Genomic DNA, 27,016 nt, shown 5'->3' with positions numbered 1-27,016 from the left:
TCTGCACCAGGACTAGCACCGCCATCACTAGAGTGTCTGTGTGGAGAAGATTTTCCTCACAGGATACTTTGTGGATCCTCTTTAGAATGAAACAGTAGCGGAAACCAGAAATATGGCTGATGAAGAAGAACAGAAAAACTACATAATTAGAGATTTGGCTTTTTTTTCCTTTTTTTTTTGCCTTGCAATAGTTATTCTCAAGCAATATGTTAACATGCACCTTGGTAATAAGTGACCTGAGGCTGCAGTTGTTTTTCTCCTTTCTCATTTTGAATCTCTTCCTCAGGATTTTGCCGTGGAGGTACTCCACTCTCTCCTCAGCAGCAGAGGGGAAGAACTGTTCACAGACCATCAACCTTAGCTGGGAGACTTTGGTTGACATCAGAGCCATAACAAGCAGAGTGAGCAGGATGGCAGTCAGTGGAATTACAGAACTATATAGCAACAACTTGGGTTTGGGGAGGCACTGCTTCTCAAACAGAGTCACAGAGTAGGAAAAGTCTTTTTCATGATTTTCTTGTCCAAGAGACATTCCAATTAAAGTTGCAATTCCCTGCAAGGATAAACAAGTGAGTCTTTTGTGGTTGAGATGAGGAAAATATTTAAAAAATAAATAAATATTTACTACGGTGTACTTACTTTGATGCTCATTAACAAAGGGATGTGGAATGGCTCCAGCTCTGATAACCTTGCTGTAACAATGTCAACAAAACAGTACAGCAAGGCGTCCACAGTTATGAATATGACCCAAGCTATGAAATGGGAGACAACTGGAATTCCAAATTTCACCATAGCTTTCCCTTCTCTTGTTGTGGGACGGGCGGAGGGAATGAAGGTGTACAGCTGCTCCTCCTCTGCCGTGAGGGGAAGGACGTGGGATTTTCCTTCCGCCTTCTGCTTCTCGTCAAAATGAACAAACTTGCTGCTGATGAACCTGTTTTTGTATTTCATGTCTCTGCAGTATTTTTTTATGTGCAATGCTATAAACATCATGAGCACGAGGAAGCTGATGGCAGGAAACATCCTGTCGGTCACTGAGCTCACTGTATTCATCAGGGCCTGTGCATATTTAACAGTCTCGTTGAGCTTCTGCTCTGCTCCTGCGAGCCTCTGCCTGAATTCTTCTGATTCCAATCTTGGAGAGACGTTGAGCTGGGAGTCAAATCTCACTACTCCCAGGTTTGTAACCCCTTTGAGCATGTCTCCGATCCACTTCAACATCTGAACATAGTTAGTAAATGGAGCAATGATGGAGGCTTTTTTTGCCTTCAGGTTGCAAATCATACTCCTGACCAGCAGCGAGAGGTTCTCCAGAGTGTTACGGATGTTCTTAAGAACCACTAAGCTGGTTCCAGCAGTTAACAGCAAGTTCCTACTCTTTTTCATGAAAATGGATATAACAAAAAGAGTCCCTAAACACCTTACTCTCTTTGATAGGAAGAGGGCAACAGTCAGCAGTGTCCCAAAGCAGGCGGCAATCCCCCCAGCCACTGCTAGCTCATAGTCCTGAGCGAAAAGGAGGTACAGGAGGAGCAGGGAGCTGAGCAGGAGGCTGGAGATGCTACAGATGAGGAGGAGAAGGATTGTTCTTCTGAATCCATCCCTTTTACCAGTGGTGAACACATCCACAGCTTGAAAACCCACATCTTTAAGGCTTTGTTTTACTGCAATCCATGAGAAAAGCATCCTGGATATTAAAGTAGACGTTGAAAAGCAAAAGCAAAATTGGAATGAAATGGCAGGTTATAAGAAAATCATTAACAAATACAATATATTCAGTAACTACTGTGCCCGAAAAGACACTTGTGCTGAACAGAAAGGCGAAGTAGTAGCCTGATGTATAAAGCTCAGCAGCTCTTCTGATTCATGTAGAGCGCAGTCGCCTTAAATACGACAGAAACAGGAAGACTCTTGTCTTTGTCATTAGTCATTTTGTAGTCATCCCTATTTTTCAACCACAAGCAGAAGTAAACAGAGGCTGAATTATGACTGTGGGGTGTGTGCAACTGAAATATCCTTTTCACATAAAAATCTAATGCTTTACTAAGAATTTCAAGGTGGTATTGCACGAATGTGTGAGTGGACTGAATACTAATAATTTTGTGTATTTAGGGTAACATATTCATATTGCAGAAACAATGATAAAATACCCTTTTACAGGAGTAGGTGATTTCAGAGAATCCTAATATTCAATAGAATTAGAAGGTCCGTGTGACTGTATTCATTTGACCCTATATGGTCATCATGTTTGTCACATGTCCAAAATGCCAGGCAACTTAACGTTAAGTGGTTAGTGGTCATGTGATCTGCAAAACCTCAATGTTGTAATGCTTAACATCAGAATTTCAGCACTGTCTTGGTCAGCACATTAAGTTCTGTGTACTTTATTCACACACTGAGGCTAGCATTGAATGTTTGCTTCAGAGAGAGGTGATAAAAAGAAAACATTTTCACTGATTTGTGAGCGTGACCTGAATACTTAGCGAGTGTATTTAGCTAATTACCTTTAGAACAGGCTTCGATTTTTCAGACAAAGAAAATAATACTTCAGAAAGTCTATCTTGTGGTATTTTCCTTCATAGTAGACACAATAGATGCCTTTTTTTAGGTTTAATTGGGAAAAAAAACTTGCACAACCCTGTCAAGGAGAGACCTGTTGAATTGAAACATTAAGCGAAGTAAGTTGTCGACAGAGCAGCCGGTGTGTTTGTGGTGTGGACCCGAAAAGCAGACAAGGGAGAGACTGAAATGAAGTTTAATCAAAAAGCGAGCCGTTGATTTGGCTGAAAAAGCATGAACACAAAAACAAAGCAAGGCGAACAGGTGCGAGAAGTAAAACTAAAACCTATGAAAACTATGACAAGAGAAACATGAACATAAATCTGAGCAGGTGCAAGAAAACCAGAAACATGGACCTGAACAGGATTATGAGAAAGCTGACGTGACGTGGAGGGAGGAAAACAGATGAATCGACAATGAATTAGTGAGAAAGAGGACTTACATACACAGGAGGGTAATGGAGAAAACAGCTGACACAAATGAACCTGAACGCCACAGGGGAAGTACAACTAAACACACTTAACATGGAACACCAGACTCTTCGCAATAAAACAGGAAAGAGAAAAGGGACGTAGACAAGACAACACCAGCTTGACAAATAGAACATGCAACACGAAGACATGAAATACATGGGGAGACAGGGGGCACACAAAAGACACAAGCAAGGAGACACAGAAGAAACATAACTAGATCAAAACGCAAGTAAACCTTAACTAAAATAATAACACAAGAACTTTACATGATTTCAATATAACAATCAAAAGTACTAAACAAACTCACAGACCCTGCCCCCTGACACAGAAACACTGGTTTTATTTACATCTAAACGGATTCCCTGTATCTGCACACTGACTGGGACGCATTCATTGCAACATGAGACTCTGTCACAGTCACATAAAATCAAATGTATGTACTTGCCACAGCAAATGGTCTAGTTATTACATGAAATAAGCATCCATAATCACATATTTGAGAGGAAAAAAGCCTGTTAACTCAATATGAGTAAATAATCACTGTTTACATGTATAGTGCACTTTAAACGTATTCATATGAATTTATTTGTGTTTTGATGGGAAAGCAAAAATTCTCTCTAAAACATCCCATAAACTCCAAAAACAAACAAATTCAAATAAAAACATCTTCACTGTGCAGAATGTTTGTCTGTTAAATGAAAGAGCTGCAGTCTGCCTGCTGAGAGTTACTAGGTGTATGACGTTACAACGGAACAGAAATACCCATATAGAGCAGAGGCTTCAGTCATTTCACTGCCCTTCCTTCGTGAGTGCACAACAAAAATCCGAGCTCGTTGTTTAAGTGTCTAAATATCGCATTTTGAAAATTTTTTGGGGAAGAAACATTGTGAATACACTGACAAGCTTCAGGAAAACTGTTGCTGTATTTATTGGATCCAGCCAAGTGGTGTAGCATCTTTTTACAAGAATGCAGCGCCAAAACCTGTCGCCAGTGTCTGAGAAAGATCAGCTGGGTTTAAACCCTGTCAAGCTCCCACTAAAGAGAAAGCGAATCCAGCATGATGCTGCACAAAATTGCAGCAGAAGTGCTGACAGCTCCTCCCCAGCAAGGGGAAAACGCAGAATCTGTGGAGAGAAATTTGTACTGAAAAGAAATTTCAGTCAGATTTCAACCAACTGCAGAAGCATCACTGAGGCCTGCTTTTCAGAAAGAAAAGGGATGAAGAAAGACACAGACAAGAATGAATCAGCTGTGACACCACCAAGCATCCAAAAAAGTGCCGCTATCACGATGATCCGACTCAAAGGCAAGAAATTGAATGATACGGCCTCGAGTTTCCAGAATGATGCCAGATCCTCTGAAAGCAAAGGGATGGAGAAAAAGAGGCCAGAAGACCAGAAAGTTAGAAACATTTGGATCGTTGGCTCAAGCTACGTCAAAAGAGGAGAGTTCGGAGCAAGACAGAAGTTTGGAGAGAATTTGGGACTTAATGCCAAAGTCCAATGGTTTGGCAAAGGAGGGATGGGCTGGAGCGGCGTCCTTCCACGTTTTTATGAAGAGTTATCTACACGGAGCCCGCCTGACATATTGATTATCCACGCTGGTGGCAATGATTTAGGACTCATGTCTGCCCAGCAACTTTCTGGTATAATGAAGATGGAATTGATGCAACTGCACAAAGAGTTCCCCTCAATGACGATTGCTTATTCCTGCATCAATCAGCGCCAAGTGTGGAGGTATGGAAGTCCATGGAAGATAAATAAGGACAGGGAGATTGTCAACCATACCATGAGAAAGGCTGCCCACTGCTTTGGAGGGGTGATTATTGAACATCCCTATTTGAAATTTTTCGACAACACAATCTTTGTACCAGACGGAGTCCATTTCACAAAGAAAGGAAATGAACTGTTTGTGACCAGCATCCGCTCCACCACCAAGAACATTCTGCAGTCAACGCAGAGAAAACAGATTTGAGGCGTCAACCTCTATAATCTGACTACACATATGAACGAGAATACTGAATAAATGCAAAGTCAAAAGAGCAGTGTGTAAAGACTCCTGTGCTTACAGATTCTGAATAGAGATTAGGAAATGTTTGTGACAAAGACACATACACAGACAGTCTCTCTCTCTCACATTTACACTCACACTACAAGAAGATTGTGGATTCACGTGTCTGTGTATTTTCTAATTTTTTATTCCATGTGCTGTATGTTTATTTTTTATTTTTTAATGCAATAACTGAAATAACACAGATAGAAATGAATAAATGAACAGATAAAAGATTCACATGAATAAGAGGAGGCTACAGAGATTTTTTTATAACTGTTTTTGGAAAAGCAAAGTGTGTTTGGCTATTCTGACTGCAAAAGCTGCCAGAGAGGACAGGATTTAAAGCAAAACTAAAAAAAAAAAAACACCTTTAAATCTAGGGTGTCAAACATAGGGCCCAGGGGCCAAAATCGGCCTGGCAAAGACTCCAATCAGTCCCACTTGATGGCTGGATGGCTAATGTTTTTCTACTCTACTTAAGCACTCAAATCACTTTATACAATACATTCACCATTTAACAAACATATTTGGGCAAACTCCTCTTCTACATCTAAGTGCCCTCTGTCTAACATTCACACACACATTGATGAACACACTGGGAGCAATTTGGGTTTAGTATCTTGCCCGAGGATCTTCAGACTGGAGCAGCCAGGGATTGAACCCCCAGCCTTCCAATCAGTCACTGATTTGTATGAATTACTCCGGGTTGTTGTAGAGGAGGTGAGCCACAACCACCGTCAGGCAACAAATCACAAAGAACTGTGTTTTTGTGTTTCTTTGTCTGTGCTCATGCATGGTTTATGTGCAATAGCATGCATGTGTGATTGCATGGGTTTCTATGTGTCTAAATGTTTCTCATTACACTGTGTGGAACTTTAGAAATGAAAGGTGGATATCACATTTGTCATTTGTACCTTACATGTCTTCTCCAAGCTCTTCATTCAGGTGTTTTGGAATGGGGAAACACCTACAAACCTAAAACAAGCCATCCTAAGGACCGAAATTTAGAACCATTCCTTTACCATTATTGCATGAAGAAAAGTGACCTAACTGGCAACATTGTGCAGTTAGGTCAATAAATGAAATCAGAATCTGTCTATAAACAACTAAAAAGAGCAACTTATTCACATTGATGTAAAAGATGATGTAGTGTGTGTGAGTGTGCGTTAATTTGATCATCACTCAACTCTTGACATCAGTGTAATATCATTTTTTTTATTTTTAATTTGAAAAATAACTTACATAAATCTCTGTACTCAACCATACTTAACCAAGACATAGCCTTGGCATTAACACATTGCACCAAAAAGAGAAAATGAAAAGGCATTCAAAAGGATAAATAACATGTCTTTGTCATCATGAGGCATTTTTCCTCTTCCAAAAGAATCTATCAGTCTACTTGTGGTAGCTTGTTTACTCAAATTCTGACATCTAAAGGTATGTACAATGAAAATGAAAATATATACTGTAGCTTGTTAAAGCGACAAGGTTTTTCTCTGACATTAAAATGCATTATCTTCACGTGGAAAAGGAACAATGCCTCAATTCAGTTTCATTCAGACATACTGCAACTATAAGATTCATGTACTTCCCAGACACGAGAAGTATTGTTAATTACTAAAAATAGAAAATAAAAAATAAACTGGTCTTGGCTTTTAAATAAAACTAACAAAAATATAGTAAAGTAATTTCATTTTCATTAAAACAAGAAAAAAAATTCTGTGGCAATATCCCTTATTATTTCAACTTGTGATTAGCTCATCTTCACAAACAGTGATGTAAAATTGAACCATGGCAACACGCATGTCGCGCATGTTTGCCGTCTCTTGATTCGGTATAGACCTCTTTGCTGTACCAGTACAGATTATTTTTGCATGTTCGTCAACAATACTGAAATAAAATACACTTGCAATCACAACTGTTTCGCCAGCATCCATTAAATATAAAATATTTTCCTTGTCATATTTTTTCTTCTTCTTTTTTTCCCTCAAAAACCTGAAAGAAAATGTGACTTTCGGGTGGGGTGGAATGTTCTGTTAAAACTTCAATAAATGGCCCAGGAAGACCAAGAACTAATTTGCCATAGAGCTCAATTTAAGGTGAGGGAGAAAAGTAATGAAGTTGACATGCACTGTACAAGAAATTGCAAAAATTCCAAATATCATCTTTATCAAAACATGCTGAGTTACTGTAAGGTGTGCCCAAGCCATGTTGCAAAAGACCCTTTTCAACATGCTTGTTAAACAAATCCAAATCCAAAAGAAGGAAGAAAACAAACATAGTGAAACGATACAGTACTGTAAAGTAACCAACAGTCCTAAAATCTGGACGATGTCAGGGGACTGAACAATGGTAGCAATGAATAGTACGATGAGAAGTACCCTGGGAAAGGAAGAAAAAGAGAAACATGTACAATTTGCACATTATGTTTATCTTTATAAGGCATTAGCCTTTTACAATGAAATAGATCATTTACATTTATTTTCATTATCACTTTTTGTCACATAAACATTTTCTGTTAAATAATTCTTAAGTTCCCCTTTTCTGCATGTCTGCAAAATGCAGATTCATGAATGGTGTAAAGAATGATAAACAATGTCCTTTTTTTTTTCAGTCACGATGTTGCATTCACTCCCCTTGAAAACCATGCACTAGTGAAAATTTTCTTTAAAAATAATATAAATTGTTGAAAATGGCTGATTCTGTTTATTTTCATCTTTTTTTTTTTGCAAGTTACAGCCTCAAGAAAATAATTTTCTTCTTTCTTTTTTTATTCAGCTAAATTTGTGTCCATGCAAAGAAACTAAAAAAAGGGAAAAGAAAAATCTCATTTAATTTTCATACAATATATCAACAGAGAAAGAAATATGGTAAGATTGTACATCTTTTCATGGAGTTTGGATTGTTACTGTATTTATTTATTTTTTGGGGGAAGGGGGTGTTGAGGGCAGCCACTTTAAAGTGGCATTTGATTAATCTTTTACGGTGCTTTACCAGTATGGGTTGAACGGGTAGATATATGTAGAGTATGCAGGGTTTTTTCTTTTTGGGGTCTGTGGGAGTGTGGTTACAAGCTGGGACACACCTCACCCAAAGTGATGGTCTCGAAAATTCCATCTACACGGCTAGGTCTGTTGGCGTGGCGTGACCAAGCATCTGGTTAGAAACACTGTCACCCCCTTCAGAGACAAGTACACTGACATTTAAAGAAAAAAGTAAATAAAAGAAATGAAAACGACACAGGAAAAAAAATAAAATCAAGCAACACACAGATTTTTCATTCGAAAAGGGCTTCTGTAGAACTCATTCAGAGGTTCCCAGTGTTGACCCCCATGGCTTCGAATTGGATGAAAACCTGGAATTGACGGATTCCTCGTGCTAAGGAGTTCATTCCGGCTTCCTCCAAACAACAACAACAACACCTGGCAATCCCTGCTACCAGGCGCTCGCGATACGCTTCGCCACATGCACAGTGTGCGTGACGCTTTTGCTCAAAACACAGGATCACGTTTGCACCCCTAGAAACAGGCTCAGAAGACACAACATCAAGCATGCAGTGTAACCGGGGGGGCGTGACCTGTAATCGCAACACTGGCTGCTACAACAACGCTATCAGTCCACACGCTGCTATGATCGAGAGAAACTGTCCAGTGAGGATTGGGAAGCTCTTCTTGTCAGTGGGGCCAGAGTAGGGTCCACCAGTGAGGAAGGAGGAAAGAGCTTGTACCAGCCAATCACCATGTTGGACAGGTCCAGCTCATCTAACAGTATCTGAACTGCTCCCATGAATGATTTATGGTCCATACGTCCATAGTCACCCCATACGATGACCTGCAAACAAGAACGAAAAAAACTTTAAAGGATGGAGCAAGTTTAGAAAGATAAATGAAGTCAACAGTCTTGGTCAAAATTCAATTCAGTTTTATTTATTTAGTGCCAAATCACAACAACAATTGCCTCAAGGTGCTTTATATTGTAAGGTAAAGACCATACAATAATACAGAGAAAACCCCAACAATCAGATGAACCCCAATACAACTTATATAGCTTTTTATATGAAAAAGCCAATCTGATGTGCAGAACCGTATCAGCTGTGTGACCTTGCATTGAGGCCAGCAGACTGCAAGGAGAAATGCTAATTGTGACACTTTGTTGCAGTCTAAAGGAATAACATTCTTACCTGTAAAACCTTCCCTCCTGGACTCTCCTCAAACGGCAGTTGCTGCTGATAAAGAGGATCCAAGGTTTTTCTTGCTACTTTAGTTTTCTTTTTGGCTATGCAGACTCCGTTTTCCAAAAGGTAGACCTTTACATACGGTGCTGGAAATCAAGAAAGCGTAAAGGAGAGATGAGCTTTTGAAAGGTTTCCTTTTCTCTTTCCGCAACCAAGTCATGCTTACCTTTATTCACTCTGTGAATACCTGACATAGACTAGCACATTTAGTAGCTTTGATTACCTGGCAGTGCCTTGGAACCTGGTTTTCCCACAAGGCCACGGGCTCTGATGACCTCCACCTCCAGTGCACCTTTCTTCTCCACCATGCCAATCTGGATGTCTCCTAAACAACCAACAAAACTGAAGATTTTAACTTGTCTGAAGTGAAGCTTTCATCATTTCAAGCTACAAATCTCTGTAAAAAAAAAAAAAAGGAAAAAAAAGGATAACTGTCCTCACCCATAGGGGGAGTAGCCAATGTCTGTCGCCCAACCAGCTGAGCAGGGCCAAGACCATCCAGGAAGTCACTGAACTGGGCATCTGAGGACAGCCTCACACCAGGGAAGATGAGACTGAAACATTAACAAAGAAAAAAAAAATAAAAACACCAGGTGTTTATAGTTAGACTAGAACCTGATATAAGTTACCAAATGAAATTCTGAATTTTTCGTGTATATAAAAGCTGCTGAATTAGTTTTCTGATCGTCCGCAGAGCACAAGTGCATGTCTCCTTACTTTCCCTCGGAGCTGTAGCTGTTCATGCTTCCGTCTGTGGACTCCCTGCTGGCCTGCCGAGTCATCCTGCTTCTCATCTCCACCGCCAGGCCTGTCTCTGTGCTCCTCTGGATAGTGCTGCGCAACTTTTTACCTCCCGCTTCTGAACACAGAGTTACACGCACGACACAAATGACAGAGAAGGAGAGAGAAGAATTGTCAGTCCACAACACTGAACTGGGGGGATGCGAGTCGCACGGCGAGAACCATATCACTGGTGTACGAACGCTTTAATCGGCTCGTACATAAATCTTTCCTCAGGAGAAAACGAATTTCCTTCGGGATTAATAAAGTATTCTGATTCTGATTCTGAAAACAAAGCGCACCTCAGTGAATTCAAATTCTATACCAGAGCACTGCCGTCTCTTTAAAAAGATCGATATTAGGAACACTATGTGCAGCCTTCCTCCAGTCTGCGCCACCGACTGCCTATGGGGGACTTCTGGGAGCAAATTCACCTACAAACATCCACTGTCTATGCATCCCCACCCCTCCAACCCAAACCCACCATCCTGACTGATCCAAGAAGAAAGCTGATTCTCTCCATTAAGCCTCCCGCTGCGCATCGCCACCTGACCGCGTGCGTGTGGCACAATGTGGACACGCCTGCGGCTTACAAACACACAACTCCTCAAAAGTATAGTATGTCTGCTCTACCATATATACACACACACACACGCACACTTTTCATATCCCATTTAAAAAAAGGTTGGCAAAAAGTTGTCTTTTACTTTCAGTAAGCCTAATGTGCTGAGAAGCTCCTCAAGAGATTCAAATGAAGTGAAACATTATAGGTTAGTTCTAAAAACCTCCGTATGAGCTTTCTACATACACATGCAGCTGTGTTAAACTGAAAACATGTCCCTTTCTAAACATTTAATTGTGCACTGCTACGGGGTGATCCAACCATCACTAAATGTTTTCATGCCTTTTGCAGGTATGGGATTAATTTTTTTCTTCTTCTTCTGTGTAATCAAATTTAGCACTATTTGGTCAGAAAATCCCTGCAAAGCCTGATGAAGGTAATAACACAGAGGTACTATACACAAAGCTTCAGCTCATTACTACAGGGTGCAAAAACCGGCCGTTCACAGACCTTATGTAATTTCTCTCTAATATTTTGCAAGTTTGTGCAGATGAGTAATTTCTAGGCTTCAGCAGTCCTAATCCAGTTATAGGCCTTGCAGTCTTTACTCTCCTTCCTCTCTCCTTTGTTTGCCTTAGTAGAGGAGGAACTGAAGATAAAAAAAAATGGATCATTTTGTGCCTCACACAGACATAAAACAGGCATGATGCTCTTCAGCCTTGAAATCTCAGTTATTCAGCTGGCCTCCGCCTCCTCTTCCTGCTCTTCACATTTTTTACAATAAGAGAAGCAGCCACAAAGGTCGTCTCTGACGTCTGCAGCAGACCTCCGCTGTCATTCAGTGGCCAGCCAGACGTTATCAACGAACTTGAAAAACACATGATTTATTAATGGTAATTCTCTTCTGCTTTTGACACAAGTTACAAGGCACAGTCTTGGATTTATGCAGCTTTTGCACTATATCAAGCACTATGTGATCTTATTTGAGTGCTTTAAATACTGTTCCAATGCATTTCAAATAAACGCTGTATGTATCCGCTCTATAGACAAAAATATACAGAGGTGCATTAAAAGCAGTGGCAGATAAGATAAAGATTAGACTGTTATAAGTGTATGTCGGAGAGTAAGTTACTTTTATAAACTATCCAGCAACCGCGAAGCAGGAGAGGCGTCAAAACGAGACAAACTGGCTCATCTCCATAAGTTTGCTGCCCTCCAATTGCGACCCTGCCAATCAGGAAAAGACAGCGAGTCTAGGGAAGCTGCCAATGGTGGAAGTGTGAGTTTAAGTGAGTGTGAAATTGTAGCTAAAAAAAAAAAAGGAGGAGTGGTGAGTAGTGTGGCAGAAAATATGTTGCCAGATAAAGCTACAGAAGAATAGATCACGCGCACTGCAAATCTTCTTTTGTAAATACAACTGCAAATAGAACAAGAAGTGATTGTGAGGCTGAGCTATAAATACACACAGTAGGCGTTACGCTACCTTTTAGGAAATTTGAAGTGACAGTCAGAACAACGTTGTGGTTCTAAGCAAAAAGAAAAAGGAGCACTACTTCCAACTAAATACTAAAGAGGGATTCATTCCAAATACAGAGTCCTTTGTTTTCATCCACAGAATCAGAGTCACAGTCATGCGGGGCAAATTAGGTTTTTAGACCAGCGTGAGTGCCATTTGTAAGCAAACAGACCGGTTCCATTTTGACAACACCACCATTGGTGGCAGCAGCAACAACAGATGCAGAAAGAAGTGTGACTGGCCCACAACTAACTGATGATAAACTGACCACCCACAGATGAAATTGCACATTAAGCTTTATGTCATCATATAACCAGATCATGCACAGTATGGACAGCTCAAGCCTTATAACACATTACACTTACTGAAATAGACTAATTGAGCTAAACATCCTAATTGAGCTAATAACATTTCTGAACTTTCCAACGTCCCAGTTCTCTCCCATGCCAGTACCTCTGCAGCTTCCCTCTCATCCTAAATCTATCTCCCCTTGCTCACCGCCATCTTTTAGTTTAAGCCGCACTGTTTACCCCCCAGCAGGAAGCTTTGGCTGTGACATTTCCCCGCCTGTCATCTTACCTCCGTCCTCCTCATCAAAGGAGTTCATGCAGGGGAAATAGACAGCCAACGCTTCGAATGATGCTGACAGGCTCATCTTGCTCTGGGAACACTGGATACGCATCCCAGGAGCCGGAGGAGAGGTATCGTTCCCCTGCCTGCCCATGGTGACTGGTGGCTGTCCTCCTCAATGCGGTGAATTCGATGCTCAAGGCGTCAGCTTTGCCCTTTCTGGCTGATAAAAGCTTTAAAATGTATCTCCAATCTATACTATTCGATGGATTCCTAAGGCTAGCAGTAGAAGATGCTCTGCTGTAACAGGAGAGGGATCTGGCATCTAGTCTATCCCTAGATGCTCTGCTGACTGCATCCTAGGTAGAGCTTTGGAAAAACGCTGCTTCAGTAGTCAAGTCTTGTGCTGTCTGGGTCTGACGTTCCTGCTGCACCTCTTTCTTCAGGGGGGGAGGGGAGAGCGCTGCATTGCGCTCCGCCAATCAGTGGGCCGGGCTGCTCAGACGCACCTCGGCAGGCTCTGCGGGTGAACAAGCTCTACCCAGAGATACTGATCCCCCCCTCCTCCCTAACCCACTCCGTTTCTCAGCAGTATTTTTTTTTCATACCCTTACTTTTGTCATTTGCTTTTTCATTTTTCTCTCTGCGCTTGTTCTTTTGTTCCCTTTGTTCCGTTCATCACTACTATTTTCCTTTTTTCCCATCCTCTACCTCCCACCCCTCCCTCTCCCCCCATTTTGTGCACACAGGCCAGTGAAAATAAGCTGCCATTAGGCCTGCCAACAGTCCTGCTACTTGATGAGAACGCACGAGCCACATGGCGATCACTCAAAGTTCACGTGCCAAACTCTGCTCCTTCACTTTACTCTTTTCCACGGTCGTGATTTCACAGCTGTGTTGCGTTAGGAGGAGTTCTGTTTCTCACAGACAAGAAAGTCAACGAAAGGGAAAAACAACGTTAAAAGCTCGACCTGAAACCCCTCTCGTCTGTCGTCCCTTTGTGGCACAGCCACGTTACAAGAAAGTATGGCTCTCGTCATCCATCACAAACTTTTAAACAGCCACAAAGACTCTTTGTTTGAATTAGAGCCTCACATTTCTAAATATTAACTTTTCTTTTTCTTCATTCCATTTCTGCCATTTGTGGACAGCTGGGGTCAGCTTATTTTAAACAGTTGAGAGCCAAGAGACTCAACAGCGTTGCTCGCTGAAAGGACTTCTTCACCGGTGGTCCTTCAAGTGGCTCATGAATGTACCACCGGCATCGGCTGTGAGTGATACCTCAAAGCAAATGCACGACTTTCAGCCGAACTCCAGCTTCTCTGGTAGCTGTCACCACCGCATTAGGTTCAAGCATAAATCCTGAGAAACTGTGCTGCCCCGACATGCTGCCAGCAGTCCTGCTTTTTTGTTCTCAATATGAATGTGGCAGAATAGGCGCAGGACAAGACAATTATGGCACTTTCTTTGCACCACGGTAAATATAGGAAGCTCCCTGTGGTGTTACTGCAGAGGCAAAAGTTCCTCTCTCTGAGACACTGCAACCTACTTCCACGAAGGAGCCACTTAATGTCCATTTGCGGGTTTCATCTAGGTCACCACTGACAAAACAACTCTTCACGTTTACCGCCACAGGGGGAATCGGAGAAGAGCACACAGTTATAATACAAACACTTGATTTAATATGAACCACAAACTCATTTAAGGATCAGGTAGGCGCTTCTCTGAATTCAAACCGTGAGAATGTTTAAACTTTTATCAGAAAACTTCTGATCTTTGCCCTCATGATGATGATGTAGCTCTGTGTTTCTGATCGTTGATCCAGGCTCAGAGGTTATCTTCTCCGTGTGATGAATTCAACTTTCTTTGGTGGTTATTTTGCTGCTTCTGTAGCACTAAGAGAAGGCTGACATTTTTTTATTAAAGTGATTTTAAAGCTATGAATTGGATGATGCTGAATGATTTTGGTCATCTCCTGCTAAGTTCTAGATCAGGGGGTGTCAAACATAAGGACCAGGGGCCTTAATCAGCCCAGCAGAGACTCTAAGCCAGCCCACTCAATGGCTTTAGAAAATATGGTGGACGAAAGTTTTGGACTTTTTCCTTCTGATATAGACATGCCACACCAAAGTAATTCAATTACTGAATTACTTTCCTGTTTTTTCACAATCTGCTATAGAAAAATCTTATTTTCTACCTATTCCTTACACTTTTAGCCCAAAGAGTCATGCTGACAGATTTCTTTCATTTACTACAACACCATTAAACGTATAACACAAAGGGGAATTTTACTGGTCAGGTTGACTTAAATTCAAACTTGGCTTTATGTGGCTCACTATGTAAAATGAGTTTGATATCCCTGCTTTAGATAAACTCAAAGCCAGCAGGTCAAAAACCTAATTAGTCTAATGACTGAGTTTATGAACAGATATGAGTTCAAGTTGTTTAAATAAGTGGAGATATTGCTGGCATGTGACTAGAAATTTGTATGATATGAATTTAATCTTTTTAATTTTTATCTTTTTAAGAAACCTGGAACTATGTTTTCCAAGCAGTTTAATTTAACTGAGGCCTCAGACGCACATGGCAACCTTCAATCACTGGGGAAAATCGTACCAATAGGTTGGCAAGTGGTTGCTTGAGGTTGTTGACTGTCTCTGGCTGAAGTCAGTCAGAAAGAGGATGCTTTACCCCCCCCAGGATTGCTTTTGGTTGCTAGCAGATTGCCAGAGTTGGCTGTAATTTCTCTGGAAGACACAGACTTCAAAGACTCACTAGCTAACAACGGAGCTGCTCGGAAAAAGTGCAACACAAGCTAGAAATGGAGAATATTTGCCCATAAAGTAAAAGTTATGCCTTACCACTGAACCCAACACATTTCAAGAGATGAGACTTTTACTTTGAAGATAAACAATCTCAGTTTCACCACTGCTTAAAAAGTAGTTGGGAAGTAGTTTACAAGTTGGAAACCAGTTTCAAACAGATCAGGGAATACGTGTATTCCCCCCCTAAGTCACCACTCTTTAGGACAGGGTGACTGGAGTTTCACAATCAATTTCACAGTAATGGCCAGCAACCTGTAGCAACCTCTGGCAACTTTTTATTCCTTAGCAACTGGTGATTACTGTGGCGGGGCGTGGTTTGCGATGCTGCTACAGGTGCAATGGACGCACCTGCGCAGCATCTGCAATCACTCCACGCCAGCTTAAAAGTCGGGACTCTGAATTAAGGTTGTTGTTATGTTGAGCTGGCAGCGGGAGAGCTGCAGCTCTGTGTGTCCAACAACCGATGAAATAAACATGATTAAAATGCCACTGGGTCTGCCGTGTATGTTTACAATTACCAACCAGTCTCGATCCTTGTGCAATTGGGGCCTAAACTCCATATCTACCTTAGGTGGTTCAACTCCCTCCAATGTAAAGTAACTGGTCAGTTGTACTAATTTAAAGTAGATTCCTTAACAAAGACTGTAAGGATACCTGTGTGTCTGAATTCAGCTTTGCTTTGTCCATGTAGAGCCACACAGAGATGTTAGCAAACTTTTGGCCAAGGACTTAAATACAAAAAACTGCAGTAAAATGTTTTAGCATTAACAATGAAATATGGTCAGTGTATTTCACTCGTATGACCTGCTTAATTATATTAGCTGGACCAAAAACAGGGGAAGCAATTTGTAAAGCGGCGTATGCACCAAAACCCTGCTAGAGGAATATTTCTAAGGAAAGCACATTAGGACTGCTAATAGCTGAATGCTAATCACGGTTTCCTCTACAGTAGCAATTCGTCACTCTATTCAGTGATTTTTACTAACAGTAGCAAACAGAAGTAGACAGAACCTATAACGGGCCTGCTGTTTTATTGGCAGTAAAACATAATTGTGTCTTGATGCCAGAGTGTAAATGTAAGAGAGTGTAAGTGCAAATATTAATGGATTGACTAAAAAAAATAAGGCATTCATGATTACTCCCTTAATTCAGTCACATGTTTTGGAGTGTGAGGTTCTCTGTAGATTCCTTTACAGTATCACCGTTAAGTATAGTGCTAAACTCGTCACTTGGCTTCTCTGGTATGTTTCTGCTAGAGCAAAAAAAGGTCATTAGAATTGTACTTGTACTGTGAGGTAGACTGAAGCCAGACACAGACAATACGGAACTACCAGAGCTGCAAAAAGATATAGTAAGTGCCCTTACTCATTAACTGCTTAAGAGAAAGTGGTGATTCACGTCATGGCTTTGCCAAAACAATAACAGCAGACCACAATAATTCTTCTCTCCTCTGTAGCTGGCTCGTGCGCACGTGTCTCCAGCAATGCATTAGACACGTGTGGATAACTTCAAATTTTGTATCTTGGGCACAGTTTATTGTTATCTGTCCACCCACAACCAGTGACATAGTGAAAGAAAGAGGCATTGCAACAATTTTCACTTCACCTGACACGCACAGCAACTGGAGACAAAAATATGCTTAATTACAGTCAACATTAATCTGCTTAATGCAGCACGTGGATGCGTGTTCACGGACTGTGAAAACAGAGTTTGCATCAAGTACGAAAAGAAACTTTGAAACTTTTATTTGCTGGGTAATACAGATCATGCTTAACAAAAAAAGGACTTCATTACAGATCAGAGCATTTTAAACACGCTCAGCAATGTGTTGGTAGTAAGAGTGTAGTTAGAATCTAGGTCGCGTCACTAGACCTTTAGCTGCTTTACCTCTTTATTAAAAACACGTGGCTGCAGTTACCAAGACCCGATTGCATGTTAGATAAATGACGTGCCGAAAGACTTCAGGAGCCAATATTGGCTGGCCTTTCTATTAAACGTTGACGTGATCGGGGTGCCAGTTAAACAAGACATCAGACCTTTAGCTCATGTGATTTAGAATTAAAGTATTTGACACTCCTTCCTCTAAAAGCATCTCCATCTTAGGTCATAAGCGTACTACTCTCTGATTTCACAACACTGTGACTAATGCTGGTTAACACTGAACATATCTTGCTTTGCTCTATACTATGATAAATCTGCCAGACAATGACCACACAACTGGAAATCACAAGCACCTCAGAAGGCAGGAATGTGAAGAATCTACAACATAGGACCGTAATATCCCAGAAGTCCTTGTGTACAATCTGCCTGAGAGGTGGCGGGACTAACAGGCCAAAGCCTTCAGAAGTCTTGATGTGATTGATGAGCTCAGACCAGGCCAAGCATCAGACAGCAACTCTGACCCTGCACACTGTAAACAGAGCTTAATGGAGGGCTCTAACACTTTCCCTCACATGCATGGACGTAGGCAAACAGACACCAATAAGCATGTGAATATGTACACAAGGATACAGTGCAAAGGTAGATAAACACGCTTGCTACAAAAACAGCTTTCCCTCCTGTGTCTCAGTCAAATATAATGAGGAATGTGAAGCTATGTGTGATGTCCAATCTCACCTCACATTATATTAAAGCTGCATCCAGAATATCTTTGGCTACTACACATAAAGACACAATCTTGACATGTACACAGTACAAAAAACCCCCCAAAACAAATCTTTAGCTTTCTTAAGGTTCCTCTTTTTTAAAAATAGCATGATGCTAACATTGTCTGGACACAGTTGTTATGTCTGCACGCAAAGAAACAATTTACTGAAATATGAATATGAAAAGGCCCAGTCAAACTTAAAACCTTAAATGGCTGAACACTTCATAAAAATGCATAACGCAATCAAAAGTGCTCAAAATAAAATAATGTTCCACCTCAAGTTGTTTACTACATATGAAAGGAGACTCCACTCACACATGTATACACAGCGTTTCCTGCTCTTCACTTTGCACCTTAGGTAGAAGTTGTCAGGCTAAAGGCAATATTTAAAACAGGCTCTGCAGGTGACGTTTGAACAGTTTGTCCCCTGGCTGCCTCCATCCACTCAGTGGTGCAAACACTGAAGCAACAACAGATGGAAAACTCATTAGAAAGAGAAAGAAGATCCAAATACGATCTGATAGAAACTGCTGACATCTCTTACGGTCACAACAAACTACTGTCATATGCAATATGTTCCTTAGATTGCAAAAATTGCAACAATTATATTACTACAGCTTATTTACCTCTCAGACTGAAAGAGGAAATAAGTTGCTTTAACCACTTTTATAAAACACAGAAGCATCCAGCCCAGACTCTATGACTACCCATACCACAGTATTTTTCCAGTACATGCCTCATCAGACTTCCTCTCTGACTGACAGCTACATTTAAAGAAAAAAAAAAAAACAATCAGGAGAGGAAGTACAGTATTTTTAGCAATGCCTAAAAATCTAAAAATGCATTGTGTAAGTTCTATTTTAGCTCTGCTCGGGCGGGAGCGAAGAATGTGCTGTGCTTGAACTGCGAGACGTGGCAGTACAAGTGTATTCTTAAACTGCGTCCAAGCTTCAAATTCAGGCAAGGGAGACATATGGCTGAGGAGTGTGAGTCACACCGCAGGTAAAAGCACCGTGCAGCTGATGGAGCAGGGAATGGGCAGAAGATGAGTCAACGGCTTTAAACCTGAGCTCACTGAGATGCTGCCTGAAGACAAATAATCTTTGACTCAAACATATAACATACCAGTAGGGATGGGTATCGTTTAGGATTTATCCGATACCAGTACCAAACCGGTACTTTTGACATGGTGTCGGTGCTTAAACGGTGCTCGAACCGGTGCTTAAAGAATGGAGAACACAAACTTTGTCCAAAAACCTCTCATGTTTAGCTGTTTTTTTGTAAAAAGATAACAATGTTAGCCTTTTCTGCAGCTATAGGGCATATATGGTATCACTCTTAGCTGGAAGCAGTGCTTAAACAATAGAAAAAACACAATCTTTGTCTAAAAACCTCTCGTGTTTAACTGTTTCCCACTTTTTCTTTGGTCATTTTAGCCTTTTTGGCCAGGGTGAAGGGAGCATCTGCCATCAAACAAGAAGACAGCCGTATGTAACTACGACGGTGTTTGCTAGTTCACCTTACATGCATTCATGTAATAACGTGGTTATTCTACTCAACGTAAATTACACACGAACAACATTAAGCTACTCACGCAGAGAAGAACGGCTGCTGCTGCATCATCATCCGTCATCATTTCTGCTACACTGGCAGGGCTAGGGGCCAGGACTCTCCTCTTCGGGTTTTTGGGGGATGTTGCTAACTCCGGGTCCGATAACAGGCACCACAACCGCAGTAGATGTGCACGGTGTGAGGTCTCGCAGCAAGCTATCAAATACGGTGCATTTCTCGGCTTTTAACAAAATGCTATAGGTTGCCAGGTGTTTCATCAGATTCGAGGTGTTACCTCCTTTGACAGTATCACAGTGTCACCTTAAAGCACTTGTTGCAGGCTGCTGAGTTTGCATCTTTTTGCTGTGAAGTACAGCCAGACTTTTGACCGCTTCGCCTTGGGCATTTTTAATCTGTAGCTCTGCTCTAAAAGAACGTACGTACCTGGGCCCGCCTACTATCCTCGGAAACGTAAAATGATTGGCTAGAATCCAAAGTGTATGACATCTCAGGAAAAAAAAGCACCGAAATAAAGCACTGAAATGTGTGCTCCTTTTCGGTCTGGTTACTACCGTTTATGTCAGAACCGGTGCCATACCGGTACCCATCCCTACATACCAGTCATGTGAATGGCTGAGTCCACCCAAACTTTTGACTGATACTGTTTATTTACAACACTCAGCATTTTTTTTAAAAGTTGTAAAAATCATGTGTACTTTCATCCTTCAAGGGTCACTGTGTGTTTTTAGTCTACTCAAAGCAGAAAATCACTGAACATGATAATGAAACTTCCCATATGGAAAAGAAATAGAAAAAACTTATAAAAGATTTGCTTAAGATTTGGCTTACTTCATATAGTGAATCATATAAGGCTTATATGATTTACTCATGAAAGTAGCCACTTTCTCATTACTTTCATATATTGTTTTAGTAAGTATCCAAAACATACGTTTCATTTATAGAATTTTTCAAGGGATCTTATATCTGTTTTCACTCTTGTATGCTTTTCATACAAGTTTCACACAAGACAGATACAAACCTTATAAGATTTATATATATCTTTTCCATATGGGTTAAAAGAAATTAAATTTAATTGAAAAGCTTTTATTGTGTAGATTCTTTATTGTTCAAGGTTAAAACATTTTGAAATAACTCGCTAATTTCCTGAAGCTTAATTGCTTAATAGTCTAGCACTGGCAGCTCTTCATATTTTCTTTAGATCACAACTGAATTATGCAACGCTTAAACAGCACAACAAGTGGCGGGAATGAGAATCAGCACTGGTCCATCTACGCCCCCACCCTCACCTATGGTCACAGGCTTTGAGTAGTGACCAAAAGAGGGAGAGCGAGAGATAAAAGTGGTGGAAATGAGCTTTCTCCAAAGGGTGGCCTTTGCCTTAGAGATAGGGTGAGGAGTTCAGCTATCCAGAAGGGGCTCAGAGTCAAGCCGCTACTCCTCGACATCGAAAGGACTGAGTTGAGATGGTTTGGGCAACTGACAAGGATGCCTACTGGGTGAGGTGTTCTGGACATGTCCCACTGGGGGAGAGACAATGGGGCACACCCAGGACACATTGGAGAGATTATATCTCTTGACTGGCCTGGGAATGCCTTTGCGTTCCGAGTGGACAAACTGGAGGAGGCTGCTGCCTCAGCGTCCCGGTCCCAGATAAGCAGAAGTAAATGGATGGATGGATGAATAAAGAGCACATTAAGAAAAAAAACCATCTTCAAAACAAGAACATCTGGGTCTGCTGGGAGAGACACCATGTCCTGCACACACTCAGTGTGAAAACAATCTGTTTAGTCCGCCACCTCGGAAATTCACATCGCAGCTTATGAATAAACAATATGACTGAGTGATCATTTACAGTCAGAACACCCAATCCCCCCACCACACACACACACACACACACACACACACACACACACACACACACACACACACACACACACACACACACACACACACACACACACACACAAAGAGCATATACTTCTCTTAGCTGATATCTGTGCACTCTTAAACTGTTTTTCAGACATTAACTTTAGACAATCTCAGCAGTCAAGGGTCAGGATTATGTCCATAGTTGTTCTTTTGCATATGAAATAGTCCCCTTCACATGTGTTTGTGTTACCATTAATACTCTGTATTGGTTGAAGTAGCTGCCTGGAAGGAGTGTGCAGCAGGCAGGCCACAGGATGCCCAGTTGCTAGCAATGAATAAACCAGACAGGTATTAGCTGTTCACACATCAATAGCTGGCAGCTTGGGAACTGGCAGGTTAAAGACCAGCTTGTGTGTGATCCAGCTGTGCAGGAGGTTTGCCATGTTCCCTTCTGCTAGTTAGGTCTTAGAAAAGTTCAGGACTGTTGCGTAAGTGTGAAAACAACTTTAGCACATAAGTGGACGTCAGTTCCAGCACCAGGAAGTGTGACAGTGTAATATTATGGTAAATGGCCTGTATTTGTATAGCGCTTTTACTTAGTCCCTATGGACCCCAAAGTGCTTTACACTACATTCAGTCATCCACACATTCACACACTGGTGATGGCAAGCTACATTGTAGCCACAGCTGCCCTGGGATGCACTGACAGAGGCGTGGCTGCCAGACACTGGCACCACCGGGCCCTCTGACCACCACCAGTAGGCAACGGGTGAAATGTCTTGCCCAAGGACACAACAACCGAGACTGTTGGAGCCGGGGCTCGAACCGAACCGATTACAAGACGAACTGCCAACTCTTGAGCCACGATCTCATAATATAATGAGAAAACGCATTAGGGTTTCATCTTAATCAACTATACAACCATCACCCGTTTACACTACACACTGTAAAACGTGTATAACACACTGTAACAGACTTAAGACCCATCCAATTACGAAGCAAATCACTGGGTAGCTGACATTTAAGTCACTAGTGGCTGCTCTGTTTGTGTATTGTAGGTAAATGTCTTCTGTATTTCCATTCAGTCAGGTTGGTAAACAGCTGCATTAGAAGTCACTTCAAATGCCTCAGAGATAAGATCAATTTAATTCAATACCTGCTTGCTTTGCATCAGTTATAAGTTGCTAAGTTTCACTGACGTTTTATGATCTCCGATGGCCACGTCAATGCATGCCTTTTACTTTGTGTACGCTAGTTGGGGGATAATATAATTAAAGTGTGAGTTTAAGTATCATCCCAAGTGAGACAGAACACAAAGGGACTTCATTAAAGAATTCATAACAACAATTTTTTCAGGGTAATTTACACTGTAGGGACTTGGCAGCTGGGATTTATTTGTTATGGACATCATGTAATGAAGATATAAAACTGACATCTGGTGCATACAACAACCAGCCATGAGAAATCCGTACTGTCAACTGCAGAGGGTAAACCTTAACAACTTCCAGACCAACTTCAGTACTAACTGCAGAAGCACTATAATGGACACCCATGAACGCTGTGCCTGTAAATGTTGGTGGCGTAAAGCTTTAGGGCTACTCGGGTAAGCCTGACTGAATAAGCGCAGACTTCACAGATGGACGACCGTGTTCAGTCATTAGATGAAAACTGTCAATTACATAATGCTGCCTCTTGCTCAGTTAAAGCACTAGTAAACTGAATCTGCTGAACAACTTTTAACAACAGGATGTTTCATCATCATCCATTGCCATTTCTGAGTCATGTGTGGAAATGAGGGTTTTATTTTTATTGTCTGCTGCATGTCGATTACTGGACCTACTGCTGACCATCATGACTCATTCTTGCAGCTGATTCATGAAACAAATCTGAAACTTTCAAAACCCTCATCCTACCTAAAGTAGATCAGCAGTTATTTAGGTCAATGCAAAGATGACTTGTCTGAGTGCCTGGACTGATTAACAACCATGAAGCCGCTTTTGAATTGTTGAAATCGAGAATGATGGAGGACACGCAGGGGAAAAAGAACAGCTAGAAGAGATGGTAGAGGGAATAATGAAGGAGGTTAGAGAAAGATGGGTAGAAAACACAATAATGATAGAGATATAATAAGATCAAGAAGATCTGAAAGACTAGGTGAGGCAGAAAGAGGGTTGGGGCTGTACCTGTGCTGCTGTGTTCCATTCATGCATCACTCTGAGAGCAGTGTGTCTGCGCCGGCCCCCTAGGAGATTAATTAGCAGCCTCAGCTAGCAGAGGAGCTGCTGAGATAGGCACCCAGCTTAACACCGAAGATAAATTACCTTGGCTGAAAGCTCAAAGTTCAGCTATTTCACCACATACAAAAACAGACTGAGGATTTTGGAGGTCCAAAACTGCGTCAGTACCTGGTGTAATAGGAGGGAGAAAGGGGGGCAGCCATCGCTTTCTTTCTATACTGTATACATTCGGCTATAGGTTCACTCAAAGATTAGTACTCAAAGCAAAGTTTTGAATCTTTTACTGACCAGACTCAAGCCGCTGAATATTTCAACTCTTCATGGATGAAATATCTCCATATAAATCTTCATTAGTCAGTTACCCAGCTATGTGACTGCAGAATCAGGTGCACTATCAACATTAAATCTGAGGTCACCAAAATAATTCAGTTTCTAGGAGCAAAAATAGGACGGTTACATGACAAGATGTTTACAGATAACTTTTAGAGCATCAAAAGAAATGTCTTAGGGAGAAACATTATAAAATAACTATAAAAAAAAGAACAGACACTTCAATTTATCTCCAGATTTTTAAAAAGAGAAGGTCAAATCTGGTCAGGTTTCTTTCAGGGTCGTAAGAAAAAATAAATAAATTGCTGGAACACTCCAGGCTGCATTCAGGGGAACAGGAAACTAGATGTTACTGACAACGTATCATATAACATACTTAAATCCCTCCCACTGATTCCACATATTCCTTATTTCTATATCACTGCAGGCTACCTCGGCCACTGTTGCCTTTTTTGTTTGACTGATCATCATCTCAGCCTTAATACTTAGAGGCCGGTGGTGAGTCACAAAGATCGCTGTGCAACTGCATGTGAAACATAATGAGGACAGGTGGGGGTGGGGAGACACAAGAGAAATTTATTATCAGGTAAAACGCTACCAGCCATGCTACAAAAATGGTTTCAGGGGCTTAATGAGTATGAAGTGTTTTATAAACCCATTACCTCACATCAGCTAAAGTTGTAAACAACTGGAACAAAATTTGTTTTTTTATTTAAAGTGGATTCACAACACCATAAGGCTGAAAACAATATTTAAAATTAAAATATTAACAAACAGAAAAAGGAAGGAATGAAAAAGCATCCCACCTGCAGATCAGCAGCACAGATAGCAATTACACTGAAATTACAGGCTGCCCTCTTCAGAGGCGAGTTGGAAGGAAAGTTTATGAAGAAATACACATGTGGTGAAAGTATGTAGATGGATTTCCAATAAGCTTGCAACATTAGACTGTTTAACTATCTGCTTTTTTTTATCTGCATGGAAGCTGCTTTACTGAGGTGTTTAGGAAATAAACTGCATCTCTGTCAAGCTTAAAACATAATGCACATACACTCAACAAAAATATAAACGCAACACCTTTGTTACTGCTCCCATTCCCCATGGGATGGACGTAGAGACCTAAAATTCATTCCAGATACACAATATAACCATCCCTCCCAAACAGTGGTCACAAATCAGTCCAAATGTGTGGTAGTGGGCACATCTGCTATATTGAGATAATCCATCCCACCTCACAGGTGTGCCACAGCAGGATGCTGATCTGACATCATGAGTAGTGCACAGGTGTACCTCAGACTGCCCACAACAAAAGGCCACCCTGGAATGTGCAGTTTTGTCTCACAGCAAAATGCCACAGATGCCACAGCAATGAGGGAGCGTGCAATTGGCATGCTGACAGCAGGAATGTCAACCAGATCTGTCGCCCGTGCATTGAATGTTCATTTCTCAACCATAAGCCGTCTCCACAGGCGTTTCAGAGAATATGGCAGCACATCCAACCGGCCTCACAACCGCAGACCTCGTGTAACCACACCAGCCCAGGACCTCCACATCCAGCAGGTTCACCTCCAAGATCGTCTGAGACCAGCCACCCAGACAGCTGCTGGAACAATTGGTTTGCACAACCAAACAATTTCTGCACAAACTGTCAGAAACCGTCTCAGGGACGCTCAACTGCATGCCCGTCGTCCTCATCGGGGTCTTGACCTGACTCCAGCTCGTCGCCGTAACAGACTTGTGTGGGCAAATGCTCACATTCGATGGCGTCTGGCACGTTGGAGAGGTGTGCGCTTCACGGATGAATCATGGTTCACATTGTTCAGGGCAGATGGCAGCTGAGAATGTCCCAGTTCTTGCATGGCCAGCATACTCACCGGACATGTCACCCATTGAGCATGTTCGGGATGTGCTTGACCGGCGTATACGACAGCGTGTACCAGTTCCCACGAATATCCAACAACCTCGCACAGCCATTGAAGTGGAGTGGACCAACATTCCACAGGCCACAATTGACAATCTGATAGACTCCATGCGACGATGTGTTGCACTGCATGAGGCAAATGGTGGTCACACCAGATACTGACCGGTTCTGGGTCCCCAGACCCCCAATAGCGCAAAAAACTGCACATTCCAGGGTGGCCTTTTGTTGTGGGCAGTCTGAGGTACACCTGTGCACTACTCATGATGTCAGATCAGCATCCTGCTGTGGCACACCTGTGAGGTGGGATGGTGTGGCGTGGGTGTGGTCCTTGGCCAGCTGCAGAGGAGGCGTGACGCAGTGAGCTCCCGGGGCGGCGCAGGGGCGGGGTGAACAGGTGTGCTGGGATCTGACAGTGATTGTGTCTCTTTATGTGTTGGCAGTGACAGACGGAGACGGACGTGACAGCAGAGAAAGAGAGCGCGGAGTATATGTGTCCACTACAACCCCGAGCTTAATAAAAAGTTCTGCACTGTCAAAAGTCGCTCCGGCTGGTATTTCTTGGGTCCACCGTTACAGATGGATTATCTCAATATGGCAGATGTGCCCACTACCACACATTTGGACTGATTTGTGACCACTGTTTGGGAGGGATGGTTATATTGTGTATCTGGAATGAATTTTAGGTCTCTACGTCCATCCCATGGGGAATGGGAGCAGTAACAAAGGTGTTGCGTTTATATTTTTGTTGAGTGTAGAAGAAAGGATCCATCCATCCATCCATTTTCATCCGCTTTGTCCGGGGCCGGGTCGTGGGGGCAGCAGCCTAAGCAAAGAGGCCCAGACCTCCCTCTCCCCAGCCACCTCCTCC

The 27,016-nt window shown here is 41.8% G+C and overlaps 2 protein-coding genes across 14 annotated transcripts in view; both read right to left on the bottom strand.

Moving 5' to 3' along the window:
* Positions 1 to 56: 56 nt before the first annotated feature.
* On the bottom strand, positions 57 to 1,686 carry dcstamp (dendrocyte expressed seven transmembrane protein). Its single transcript, XM_026183775.1, has 3 exons — positions 640 to 1,686; positions 221 to 553; positions 57 to 116 (listed from the first exon to the last, which is right to left on the bottom strand). The coding sequence occupies exons 1-3, from the start codon at positions 1,684 to 1,686 to the stop codon at positions 57 to 59; spliced, it is 1,440 nt and encodes a 479-aa protein (XP_026039560.1).
* Positions 1,687 to 7,864: 6,178 nt separating this feature from the next.
* Positions 7,865 to 27,016, bottom strand: part of rims2a (regulating synaptic membrane exocytosis 2a) — a 154,205-nt gene continuing 135,053 nt past the window's right edge. For 12 of the 13 annotated variants that reach the window (XM_026184935.1, XM_026184927.1, XM_026184928.1 and 9 more), the window contains 5 exons: positions 10,037 to 10,178; positions 9,761 to 9,873; positions 9,543 to 9,644; positions 9,266 to 9,405; positions 7,865 to 8,916 (listed from right to left, as the gene is read on the bottom strand). In XM_026184935.1, coding sequence (XP_026040720.1) covers positions 8,713 to 8,916; positions 9,266 to 9,405; positions 9,543 to 9,644; positions 9,761 to 9,873; positions 10,037 to 10,178 — 701 coding nt within the window. In that variant the 3' untranslated portion in view covers positions 7,865 to 8,712. Of the gene's footprint in view, positions 8,917 to 9,265; positions 9,406 to 9,542; positions 9,645 to 9,760; positions 9,874 to 10,036; positions 10,179 to 12,756; positions 13,449 to 27,016 lie in introns of those variants that run through there. The other variant, XM_026184934.1, reaches the window with a different exon arrangement.

Source organism: Astatotilapia calliptera, chromosome 11, assembly GCF_900246225.1.
Source record: "Astatotilapia calliptera chromosome 11, fAstCal1.2, whole genome shotgun sequence".
NCBI classification, from domain to species: Eukaryota; Metazoa; Chordata; class Actinopteri; order Cichliformes; family Cichlidae; genus Astatotilapia; species Astatotilapia calliptera.
The sequence above is the reverse complement of the archived record's forward strand: the minus strand, read 5'-3'. Positions and strand labels throughout refer to the sequence as shown.